General features: G+C 36.5%; 1 protein-coding gene across 8 annotated transcripts in view; it reads left to right on the plus strand.

The window, feature by feature from the left end:
- Positions 1 to 13,309, plus strand: part of LOC131845269 (peripheral-type benzodiazepine receptor-associated protein 1) — a 30,130-nt gene that overhangs the window by 13,360 nt on the left and 3,461 nt on the right. Inside the window, exons 5-20 of one of the 8 annotated variants that reach the window (XM_059194312.1) lie at positions 252 to 372; positions 841 to 1,018; positions 1,519 to 1,651; positions 2,646 to 2,836; positions 3,059 to 3,262; positions 3,350 to 3,547; positions 4,145 to 4,339; positions 4,595 to 4,849; positions 5,808 to 5,867; positions 6,963 to 7,052; positions 7,875 to 8,087; positions 8,170 to 8,391; positions 8,755 to 8,988; positions 9,303 to 9,480; positions 10,507 to 10,704; positions 12,205 to 12,278. In XM_059194312.1, coding sequence (XP_059050295.1) covers positions 252 to 372; positions 841 to 1,018; positions 1,519 to 1,651; positions 2,646 to 2,836; positions 3,059 to 3,262; positions 3,350 to 3,547; positions 4,145 to 4,339; positions 4,595 to 4,849; positions 5,808 to 5,867; positions 6,963 to 7,052; positions 7,875 to 8,087; positions 8,170 to 8,391; positions 8,755 to 8,988; positions 9,303 to 9,480; positions 10,507 to 10,704; positions 12,205 to 12,278 — 2,744 coding nt within the window. Of the gene's footprint in view, positions 1 to 251; positions 373 to 840; positions 1,019 to 1,518; positions 1,652 to 2,645; positions 2,837 to 3,058; positions 3,263 to 3,349; positions 3,548 to 4,144; positions 4,340 to 4,594; positions 4,850 to 5,807; positions 5,868 to 6,962; positions 7,053 to 7,871; positions 8,088 to 8,169; positions 8,392 to 8,754; positions 8,989 to 9,302; positions 9,481 to 10,506; positions 10,705 to 12,204; positions 12,279 to 13,309 lie in introns of all 8 variants that reach the window. The other 7 variants (XM_059194320.1, XM_059194365.1, XM_059194334.1 and 4 more) reach the window with 7 other exon arrangements.

Here is a 13,309-nt window from a genome sequence, read left to right on the forward strand (position 1 = left end):
AGGAAATGTGATGTACAGTTACCAATATTTAGTTTCTTGGAAATTATGAATAATGATTATGAGTGTTCATAATTTTCATGAAATATACACGTACAGCATTTTACTTCATATTAGTACTTATTAATAAATCATTATATTAAATATTATAACATATATATTATCCAAGGAACTTTTAATTATATTTTATATTGTAATGTGAATCTTTTAAAGAAATTCTTCTAATCAATAGCTCGATGATTTTACATTTTCAGTTCGAAATTCACATTATATGAATGGAGGTGCGTCTGGTGAAGCTCAAGTTGACATGCTGGATATTCCAGGAAAAGGGCGCTGTTGTGTTTATATCGCACGATTCTCATATGATCCGCCTGAGTAAGTTGTCCATTTTGTAAAGACTTAATTGATTAATATTATGCACATACAGAGAGAGGGTGAGACGTGATAAACCTCTTAAATAACATTGTTAATTTGGTTATATATACGAGTATACACTCGTACTATATGAGAGATGAGTTGCATCAATTGTCATCCATGTCTGAGATTAATTATCTGAGGGCTCGTGTTATGAAATAGCTTACAATTTTCTTCAAATACCAATGTTTCTACCATGCCAGGAATCGAACCTGCGACCGTCGGAAGTTAGGCGGTGTGCTAAACCGTTATACCACCCAGGCATCTATTTATTTGCGATGATGGCTATGTTTTATTTTTGCTATTTAAATGATAGGTTATGGGGACGAATTCGCTGTATTAAAGGAAAATAAAAGATTGTTGAAATTCAGTTCTCTTTGCCTACTTTACTGAAGTTAAAGCTGTATTAAGAATTCCTCATGTTTTTAGGATTGAAAGTGCTGAAGGAGAGTTGTCTATATGTGCTGGTGATTATTTATTGGTTTGGGGTCCTCCAGATTCCAATGTATCTATGCTCGACGCAGAATTATTAGATGGTCGTCGTGGATTGGTTCCGGCTAATTTTGTTCAAAGACTGGTTGGAGATGATCTATTAGAGTTTCATCAGGTAATTAAGAAGACTAGTGGTCACCCAATGTCCGAAATTAAACCATAATTAATTTAAATTATAAATATGAACAATCAAGGTTCTATTGTCAAAGACTGTTCGTGTGTAAATGAAATACATGGTATGTGTAATATATTTTTATTGATTCATATATGAACCTCTTTAAGTGTGTGAAATTTCATACTCCTCCATTTTCGTAAAAAGGCAAGTACAAAGTTTTTGCTTCACGTATTAATATAATGATAATAGAAGTACAAAAGTTTAAAAGTAAAGTCAAATCTTGAAATTAATATTTGTAAAAATGACTAAATCTATGACTAATGGGAAATAAAGCAATAACAGTAGTTGACGATAAACTAGGCTGGTAGGTACTCTTTCTTAAAGACGTTTTACAGATTTTTATATATTGAACATGCGCTTTACTAGTATAACCAAAATTAGCTACATATGTAATTGTTATACATATAGTAATATTCACACTGTAAATATTTTCTTTATAGGCAGTTGTATCTACCCTCCGCGACGTGGATGAGTCTGCAACTACAGCGGTCAGTGACTTATCTCTGAGTCGCGATGTTGCGCGCCTCAGTGAAGTGGCCGATATAAGCGAGGGACCAGAAGATGACGACAATGGTAAATCATCTTATAGTAGTTCACATCTCATAGAAACAATTTCATTTATATTATACGACATTACTTCCGTAAAATGACATTCAATCTCACAAATATTTATCTCTTAGAAATAATTTGTAGGTATTGTATAGTATTATAATATGAAAACTAGAATCTTTGTTACAATTTTGAGACTAGATTAATTAAATGAGAATAGATTTCAAAACGTTTATTCCTAATTTTACATTATATTCTTTAAAAATTATAAGAAGGATGGGACAACAAATATGAGATCTAGTCCAAGACTTATAATGATCATCAAACGTCATTGGATGTATACCACTATATTTAACGTTTTTAACTATATCACTTTGCACGGACTAATTCATCACCAACATTATGAAGATCTATTACCGCCCATCCCATTGCTAGGCACGGATCTTTCCTTATAAGATTCCTCGAAGTTACCATACAATTATCTATTTGATTTTAGTAATTATATCTGATGATAGTCACAGCACCAGGTTTGTAAGATAAAGTATATTTTTTTTATGACCTTATACATATATGTACGTACAAATATATTATTTAATATTGATTAAAAATGGAAATCATAATTTATTTTGTCCAGCGACGCATGGGTAATACTTATCAGTCTCAAGGATTTTTCTTTTATTTCTCATCCTTCTTTCGCATGTTAATTCAAGTATACTATATGCGCCCATTGAAGATGCTTATTATAATGATCACATTAATTAATGGTTGTCACGGCATTGCGTCAGCCGATGACGGCTCAATTAATTTAGTATATATAGAATAAATGCATTGGCCATGTTTTCTGTAGAAACAATAGATCTATAGTTGAAACCTTTGTCCTTCCTTTTGTGCCCATCCCGTTCCCATCGGACTTCGCTGCACGCTTCTTCGCATATCACTCGCACTTCGCCTGCCTGGCTACACTCCTACGCGATCTACCCTCGGACCTGAACAGCCGAGCTGTTTTTCTCGTCGCTAGTGCCCGCGCCACGGCAGCTCACGCTGGAGAGGCAGTTGAACAAGTCTGTGCTCATCGGCTGGACGGCGCCGGAGGGAGTTCAGCAGGCCAATATCGAGAGCTACCATGTCTACGTCGACGGAGTTCTCAAGACTACCGTTAAAGCTACTGAGCGCACTCGTGCTTTAGTCGAAGGAGTCGACTCTAATCGGGTGAGTTCCATAGTCAATATTATTTGGTGTTCAATAGTTTTCATTTTATCAATGTTACTTAGATTTCATCAACATTCAAAGAGCACCAATTAAGCATTATAGCTCATTATCACTGTTTGCTTTTAGATAAAGGTTTTCTGATTCCCTAATTTGACACATGTTGAAAAAAATATGTAAATTATAGTAACAGAGTTGGCTAATGGACATTATATTTCTTCAAAGCCACATCGCATCAGCGTCCGTTCAGTCACTGCTACTCGCCGCACGTCACGCGACGCAGCCTGTACAATGGTAATTGGTCGTGACACTGCAAATATGGGCCCGACATGCGTGAGAGCCACGGGAGTCACTTGTTCGCAGGCTGTAATATCTTGGTTGCCTGCCAACTCTAATCACCAGCATGTCGTCTGTGTTAACAATGTCGAAGTAAGCTGTGATAACTGTTACCATTGAATACAAACACGTAAACTACTCTTTATATACGCGCATATTATCTATTGTTTCTTATTATAGGTACGAACTGTAAAACCAGGAGTATACCGCCATACTATAACTGGTTTGTCACCAAGTACTCAGTACAGAGTGACGGTAAGAGCTAAACACTTGAGAGCCGGACCTCCGTCAGGTATACCCATAGAAGAAGCTCCAGGAGCGTATACTGACTTCAGAACTTTACCAAAAGGATTACCAGATCCACCAAATGAAATTATGGTATGTAACTACACGTCATTAAAATTAGCATGAAATGAACCAAGCATGCTTTATGATCCAACTTATACATTTTACACTCACTTTCCTTGCTCGCTCAAATTCTATGAATATACGATATACATAATATAGTATTATCAGGCAGTTATTAAGCGTAATAAGAAATATCACTAACAATATAAAATATCCGAATACAGTGAAAATCCGTGAAAGCATTTAAGCACACGCACACTTGAAGTCAGCTTTTTAACGCTCCGCAAAGTGTGTGATGGACGATATTATGTTATTATCACCAATACTGATACACTCCTATTCCTACCAAATAAGATCACGATCTCGAAGCACACAGCACCTCCGAAATTTGAGGAAGTCGCGTCAATCGCAACCATAAATCCAGCTCCAGGAAAAATTATATTGACTGATCCCAGTGCTCACCTTATCGTTAGCTTAGCAACCCTGTTTTTGTGATGTCAGTTTATCCCTCCATGTGGCTTATTAGTGGTTTCCACATTGGTGAAATATAAAATATTGTCAAAACCCAATTGGCTAGCCTCATGATGTTTAGCTGGATTGTTGGTGGTGATTGGTGCGGTGTCGCAGGTGGAAGCGGGACCCCAAGACGGCACGCTGCTAGTCACTTGGCAGCCGGTTCTACGCCCTCCAGCTTCTGGCCCTGTTACTGGATATGCGGTATATGCTGATGGGAAGAAGGTGACGGATGTTGACTCACCTACTGGTGACCACGCCCTCATCGATATTGGCAAATTAATTGGCCTCAATCCTAAATGTGTCACCGTAAGTATAGCTATATGGAGCTTACTTGGCTATGTGTATGCTACGTTTTGGCAATATTTTCACAGAATCGTTCAAGTCAACGATAATTAAGAAACTTTTTCTGTACATTCATAATTAATAATGTACTTAGCTTTCGAACTGTATTGATATTATCAAGGTTATATATGATATTATCACTGCTCTAAACAATAAAAACTTTTTATTCAAGCTCCATTCAATCAAAATTTTTTCACACAAATATTAATTTACTTCCAGGTTCGTACAAAATCTCGAGATAGTCAATCTAGTGATAGCGCACCTACACCTATTCCACCCGCAGTGTTGCGTGGTGTAGCATCAAGGCTACCCAGAGGTCCTCATGCTCTGCCTAACCAAACGGGTGTACCATACAGAGGTCCGCAACGTCCACAGCCTTATCAACATCAGCAACAAGTGATTGAACATGATGAGAATTTATCTGATAAAGAAATATTTCCAACCACTAATCGTCACGAACAACACGCTGCTCAGGTGACAACCTTCATTTTTTCTTATGTATTTTTTGTGCTGTGATTCTTTCATGTTGTAAAACATTTAAGAATCAATGTCATTATTATAATTACTCTGATATATTAATTAGCTTGATAATAATAAAATATTCAACAATAACATAATTAAAAATATGATATTTACAAAAAAAAATAGATTTATATTACTTTGCTAATTGGATTGAATGTTCTAAAATATTTTAGATAAAAGTAAACTAATTTATAAATATATCTTAAATACCTAAATGTTGGTCGGCACAGCACTTTGTATACATTTTGTTTGCAAATCAGTGTTGTATAATTCGTGTGTAACTTCAAATTTCATTTCGCCAGTACATTTCTTTATGATGTTGATTAAGTATTTATGAGCTTCATATTTTATTTTTTATATCTGATGATTCTTCGTATGTGTCTTCTTAGCTATCATTATAATGATCAGTGTCATATGCTCTCTTCTTACGTGAGAAGCCATCTGTCTATATTCTGTATTTTATAATGCTTGATTGACAATGATGATTTAAAATTATTTTAAATGTAATGAATGTATTTGGGCTACAGATGGTTTGTCGCGACATATCGGTGTTGCAAACTGCACTCTTTATACTATCTCCTGTGGTTCTGTCGCGGCATCTTCTAAATGTCTAGTAGTTTCTGCCGAACAGTAACACGACACGACCACCCGCGCCATGAACTCTAGCTATGCACTCGGCTCGATCGTTCAAAATTAAATGCATACTGCTTGCGACTAGATCAGTAGTCTCTAGTGCTATTGGCCGATACCCAAACAACGCACAACACGTTACAATTATACTACCTTAAACAAATAAAGAGCTTGTACTTTGTGACACAGAATATACCGTCCATAGAGCTCATGAGTTGTATCATTCCACTTAGTCTTACCTTACCTCGCTCTCACATAACTGTTATACACCTTTCCATAGCCTACGAGTGGATTCGGCACAGGCCTTCTAAAGAGTATATTCGACAAAATAACCCCTTCGGTAAGGAATTTTAACACGTCTTTTAAAATATATTTTGTTTTATTTCTGATATTATTAACACACCATTTTATTTTGCGTTTTATGAATTATGTTCAGTTTTGAAGTGTTACTTATTTAAGTTATTAGTTATGCAATGAGTTCTTTCATATTATTTCACGATTAATATTTTACACAGTGTGCCAGTATGTAATAGTATACTATAATGATTATATATACGTATTTAGTCATATAATCAGCATATGAAAACAATATTTACTTTGATTATGCTTACATAATATTATATGAAAGTAGACGAAAAATTAATAGTAGAAAACAAGTACATTCTAGCAAATTTATGTATAATTATTATTCTTTCTCATGAACTTAATACTCGATACTTCAACTTTATATGTAGGTTTAGATAGACAAATTAGAATATATAATATTAGAAATATACAATAGAGATATAGAGATATTTATTAAGGAAAAGAATATTGAGTAATGGAATATTTAAAATGTGGTGAAGATTGAACATTTGATAGAGTTTATATATTAATATTAGCAGTCGTATAGAAATGGTAATTGACCAATAAATAGGTGCTATTGAAATTTCATACATCGTTATTTCATTTACATTCATTAAACATACACGTGTTCATCATAAACTGACTGTCAAACACATGGAAAACAAGTCGCTATGTAAATCTTTGAGAAAGTAATTAAGAGCATTGAAAACATTCAGGTGCTTCCACGGCAGAAAATTTCCATGTTTCCACTTCAGCTTTCACAGCTTCACTTGTTCTAAGCTCCTGTAACTATGTATATATGTTCAATTATTTCAATAAACTGACTTTACACTTCTGATATAGCTTATATTCGTCCGCTTCCTGCGTATTCTACGACGGCATCCTTAACTGCTTCTCAATATTGTTACATAAAACAGGTACGATCATGAAAATGAAGAGCAAAGATAAATCACTTCACCAGACAGCGACTGTGTACCCATTTACGCCATGTGCATCGTCCATTAATGTCAGCACATCCATAATTTCACTTTGTTTTGTCTTGTTTAAAGAAACAAATTTGTTCTATGCTAAAATATTGACCGTGTGGTAGCAATCGGGAATACCAGCCATCGAAATCACAAAAGAGGGCGCGGCGGAGCTGGGTAGCGAGGATGAGGATACGTCGCGTCGCCGCCCGCAGGTCTGCGATCTCTCCTAGTTGTCATCGATGTGCTCTCCATGTGCTAGCACTACTCACTATGCTCTCTCTCTCTCTCTCAACTTTGTGCAGACTCTGTCCCAATCACGAGTTTTCATTTCTCGGTGTTCTATGTTGTAATCTTCACTTACTGTCCGTCCTTGATGTACGATGCTACACACTCGACACAGGATCACGCGTCTTGAACACACCCAGGATTTGATGACATGCAAAGCACATTATATTCACGTAAAGTTTCCCGTTCCAAGTGGTAGGTCATCCAAAATAACAGGCCCCACAGAGCACTCGATACTACAGAATCATAATCACTCGAGCATGTACAGCGCGTGTTTGTATGATTGTTCCTGCATGTTGTCTTGGCTTCGACGCGTACACTCAGTACTCCTTTCACACACCTATCAAACCTAATATCTCAGTGTTTAACACTAAGGGTACGCCCGGAAGACTTTTGGATAAATTTAGAATATTTGAAGAGGTTGTCGAAAACTATTTATTATGATGGTTAGTTTTCATCTACGTATACTGCTGACAAGAAACCAAATGTTATAATTACCTAATTATCTGCTATGAATGATGTGGTTTCAAGTGTAAGCGCTGCACGCTAGCTTTCGTTGTGCATGGGGGTTGAATAGAGCTACAACGGAATGTCTTATTTATTTCACACTCAAGAAGAAGGTAACATTTTTATCGCTTACAATGCAACGCCAATAAGGAAAATATGGCTTCGAGCTTTAAATATTGCTGTTGGCTTTTTTACGGAAAATCTAACCTTATTAATGTGTTGGTTCGTACGGACGTCAGCAGCAACCGTCCCAACCAGCGCAAGCGTCGCAGCAGCCATCGGGTCAGCCGTACCCGAATACACAAGCTTACCATGGCACGCAGCAACCCCCATATCAACAAGCCGGCCAGTTTCAAAGTAACCAGCCGGCTCAGTACACCAGCCAGTCGCAGCAATATCAAAATCCACCACCGAGGAACCATCATGAGAGGGGTCGCCCTCCTAACCCACATCAGGTGCCTTTTTTATCTATTTTATATCTTAAAGTTAGTATTCAAATAACAATATTATTAATTCAAAAAATCAATCAAATAACAGCAACAGGTCCAGCAGAGCGCCATGCAGTATGGGCCACGTGGGGCGCCATCATCTGGTCCTCGTGGCCCTCAGCCTGGTCCGCGTCATCCACAACAGGGACATCCTCAGTCAAAAAGAAGTCGTTACTTTATAGCGCTTTTTGACTATGACCCAGCCACCATGAGCCCCAACCCCGAAAGTTGTGATGAGGAGTTGCCATTTAGTGAAGGCGATACGATTAAGGTTTGTAATTAGTTTCGTAATCTAGGAATGATAATTATGTCATAAAATGTATAGCTGCATCCATAAATTAAATACTCCTTGTCCCTAATAGTAATTGTATTGACTTCTCCACTAATTGGGTATAATTTTATTATTTAATTATTCAGAGAAATTGCCTCTCCCTCACCCAAGAACGATAGCAATACATTGAATCTAAATTTCGGCTTATTCTATAGTTACAGTACCTAGGTAAATAGTTTTTCGTTATTCTGAAGAAAAAACACTTTACAATTACACCAACGACCGTACATTTTCTAGTCGTTTGTGTTGTAAGTAACTACTATTATATCAATTTATAACAACATCCTTTTTTTTACGTTTTAGGTTTGGGGCGACAAGGATGCTGATGGATTCTACTGGGGCGAATGTCGCGGACGCCGAGGGTATGTGCCCCACAACATGGTGATGGAGGTTTCTGAGCAAGAAGCTACTGGTCAAGCTGCAGCGGCTAAGCCCCGAGACCGTTGGACTGATGCCTACGCTACCCAGCCTGTTCGGAGAATGGTCGCCCTATACGACTATGATCCTCAGGAGCTAAGTCCCAACGTTGATGCTGATGTGAGTATATATAAGTAAAAATATGTCAATTTACACATTACGATTCCACGATAGTTAAATGATAAATTGTGTTTTTTACGTTAAAGTTACATTTACACAACATTTACATTCAAGTACTATCTTAAAAGCAGTTTTGCAACCACCTTTTCTCTACATAATTAATTTTGTTTCAATCATTAAAACTATAATTTTAATGAGTCTTGTATTAGATTTTAGGACTGTCTGTAGAATAATAACATACCTGCCGGTTTAATGGGCGGCTATTGAAACTTAGAAGCGATGTTTCCGTAACACAATGAGTCCACTGTAAGCAGAGACAACAATTTCAGGCCGAGCTGAGTTTCCAGACCGGCCAGATTATCCACGTATACGGGGATATGGATGATGATGGGTTTTACATGGCGGAAATCGACGGCGTCAGGGGCCTGGTGCCGAGCAACTTCCTTACTGAAGCAAATGATCAGTATGCACCCGCGGGACAGACCAGCCAAGGTTTGTTGTCAGTTTTCAGAAATACAGTAATAAAAACGTATATCTTAAATATTTGATTTATTGTTTGTAATAGTAATATTTAAAAATTACTTAATCGATTTTAAAAGACTCGCCTATAGCATAGACAATGTAATCTATAGTAAGCTGCATTATCAGAATACAAATAATTTAAAAAAACAATACATCCCTCCAATAATTGCATTAGTGTCTATAATTTAGATAATGTCATAACGGTAACATTTTGCAAGGATTTCATGACAAATTTTAATTATTACAAGATGGATATATTTATTTATAAAAATAACAAACAATGCGTAAATATTGTCTTTTGAAGTGATTGTGTGGGTTCGAATCCCACTTCTACATTCAACATTGCCAATTACTAAAGAAAGAGGGAGCTAGAAAGGCTAAAGAAATGTACACTTCAAACGCGAAACTTTTAATGGTTTAATGTAACTAATGCAGATGTACCGTAAATATTCCTTCCATTATAAACACGTTGAACCCCATCTTGCATGATCAGACTATAAATTTTACTGTTTTTACCCATAACTTGTGATGTTAATCTCTGTCTTTGCTGTTTACCCCTTTGTTTTTTATCTTGGGCCTGGAGGATAGCTTTTAAGTAAAATAAAAATTAAGTATATAAAATCTTCGATGAAAATATTTCGCAAGAATCTTATCAGCGCTTATCAAAGATAATTTGAGTATCTCTAACTCAAGTAAATAAAATCATAAACATAATATGTTCTTAAAATTAGTGTTAGTAGACACTAGGTCCTGTTTACAGTTTACATATTCTTCTAAATATCGATAAATAAAAGGTAAAATGAGTAGACATAGTACTAAACTTTTAATATTCCTCAAAAATAAACTCTATAAGGATCTACTATATTGAATGGGAATTACGATGACTAGGAATATTTGTAGACTATTTAGAATTACTGACATTATAGGAAGCAGATATATTAGTAAAAGGAAATTTTGAGAAACGGACTTTTAGAACGTGAGCGATGCTAAATGCAGGCGTTGCGGGCGGCGTGGGCGGCATGGGCGGCATGGGCGGCGTTGCGGGTCCTAGGGGTGCGGGAGGGCCACTGGCTGGCACGGGGCGCGGGCGTGGCGGTAGCGCGGGCGCGGCGCCGGGGCCCGGCGCGCGGGGCCCCCCGCCGCCGCCGCGTGACAACGTTGCGCCCGCGCCCCGCAACCACCACCGGAAGGCAGGTGCGTCCACCTGCTCTCGTAGAGCCGCGATCGGCTTCCATATTCGCTGTCATAGTTACTTTCCCTGTTAGAACTATTAAAATAAAAATAAGAAATAATGAAATGATTGTAAAATGACCGGGTTGTCTGTTCTGGTAGCGCAAATGTAAACAGTGAGAAAAATATATAATAGGAAATTGTGGAAATGTCACTAATCAAGTAAAATTTATTTAATGACCAAATTACTTCCGCATTGCTATACCGTTTTTATTTATCCTATATTTTGAAATGTTAAATCTAGTGAATAAATATCCGCTTTATACAGGTAGTAAATAAATTTCGGAACACCCAAATTAGTGATTTCATAACAATAGTATTTAGTGTTTCTCGTGTCTCTTCGTGTTAATACGAGTATTTTCTTATTGTTTGAAGCTACCGGAACAGTCGGCCCGGGCCGTTTAGGTAAGTTCGGTGACGTTGAGTCCCGATCACCGAGAGCTTTGAGTGTTTCATGTTTGCACCTTGGACTTGCTATGTGACTACTGAGAGACGCTAGCTATTTCGCTCTGGTACCCTCTATCATCTTTCCTGTACACGGTTTTGAGATTGCGACGGGACTCGCTTGGCGAGTTTCTTATGTTTATTATCCATATTCAATTTGCTACTTTTATTGCATTGCATTAAAATTTTGTATGTCAATGCGTTCGCTTGTACTCTTCGATTAGAGTTCGGCACGACATATTATATTTGGATAAAATATAAAATGCATTAGGGTTACAAGTAACTTGCATTGGCTTCCTTATAAGATGTTTTATATATTTATAGTCACTGCCTATTGTAAACATCTAGTACTTCAACTCAAAAAAGTGAAACTTCAAAATATCTATAATGATATTTCATTATGACAATATAGTAGCAAAATAATATATCCGTATTGTGATTTCTTCATAGCAAATACTAAAATTAATAAAAGATCTATATTTAAATAAGTACTACTATAAAGTGCTAATCCATTTCCATTATTGGAGCTTTCAAAACTAAATCAAATTGTTTTTAACACTAATTTTAATAAATGCGAGTCCGGTTGCAATCTACGGAGCACAAAGACTCTTGGTGTACACTTTGCTAATAACACTATCTTGGATTACACAGTCACAAACATCGTAACGGCTTCAGAAGAATATATTTTAGATATACTTAATAATAACAACTGCAATCGTTTGGATTAACACTATAACAATGACATCTGAGAAGCATCTTTCAGGACCTCCACCTAAACGATAATTTTAAGTGCTACTTTTTTTTTATCTGTCCTCCTATCTATCCTGTTTTTATTTGGTTCACGTGCTCCCCTACCACGGCATAGTTTCACCTGTTTCCACCATCAGTGGGTAGGCCTATCTGTATAAATACACGCAACATAGCCATACACAGAGCGCACGATGCGCGTGAGGTGTGATCCAAGATTCAAGTGGTTGTCTGTGGTCACTATATATGTTGTGTGTATTGTCTGTTTGCTAGATGCCTGCCCTCTTCCCCCTTCTCAGTTAGACCACAACACATGCGCCAGTAATCCAGAACAGGCGAATTCTCAGGTAAAATACCGTTTATAATCGACCCACAACAATACTATTTCAAATATACTATGCAACGATACTAGACGTTTTTTTGTTAAACTGTCACTTCATATCTCTAGATTTTATTGTTTTCACTGTTTCCTTTTCTTCATTTATTTATCTATATTTACCTTGCGTTTCATTACTACGCTCAGTGTACAGTTAGGGGCATCTGTTATTATAAAGGACGGCCCCGCGCGCTCAGTTGGTCCGTTCGATTGTTACGGAAGATCATTGTGATCATTGTTCTCCTCGTACACATTATTAGATATCATACCATTTACCGGACCAGATCATACAGAGACTAGAACAGAACAAACACTGGCGTATACTTCACTCACATCAGAATACCATAACCCATTCACCATAATGTAAATACAATATTTCCGAGATCTGTGAATGTGGTCATTACTAAGAGATTACCAGACTGAAATTCATGATATTGAATTAAAAGAAATTAAATTATATACTTGAATGAATCATTCCAATGATACGTTGTGTAATCTATTAGTATGACTTTTTGAATGCTTCTTGTTGTAGTTTATTTCAGCATGATCAATGTACGGGACATGTACAGGTCTTTTAATACCTAATAATGTATGTACCTATAATGGAATCCATACTACACATTGTCTCAAGTGGCCCTTCAGTGAAACACCTTGAATAAGATAGTTCGACGAGTTTATACATAACAATCATCTGTAACAGTATTAACATCTCTTTCACCTGCTTCAATGTATGGCGACGCATGTTTTTTTTAATCGCACATTTTTTCTATATTAACTACGTATGTATATTGCGGCATGTTTTCTTTTTAAATAGCTTAATGCATTTGTTTTATAAACTTTATCATCTTGACGTTATAACTTTTAATAGATTAATAATTATAAGTAAGTATTATATTACTATTATTTTTCATAAAGAAATGTAATATTTTATATTTAGTAAATACAAAATGAAATAGAAAAAACTAGGATCAGTGCCATTTTAAATTCGTATTTGCATACAAT

This window comes from Achroia grisella, unplaced genomic scaffold, assembly GCF_030625045.1.
Source record: "Achroia grisella isolate CSIRO2021 unplaced genomic scaffold, CSIRO_AGI_Agris_v1 utg109, whole genome shotgun sequence".
Taxonomy (NCBI): Eukaryota; Metazoa; Arthropoda; class Insecta; order Lepidoptera; family Pyralidae; genus Achroia; species Achroia grisella.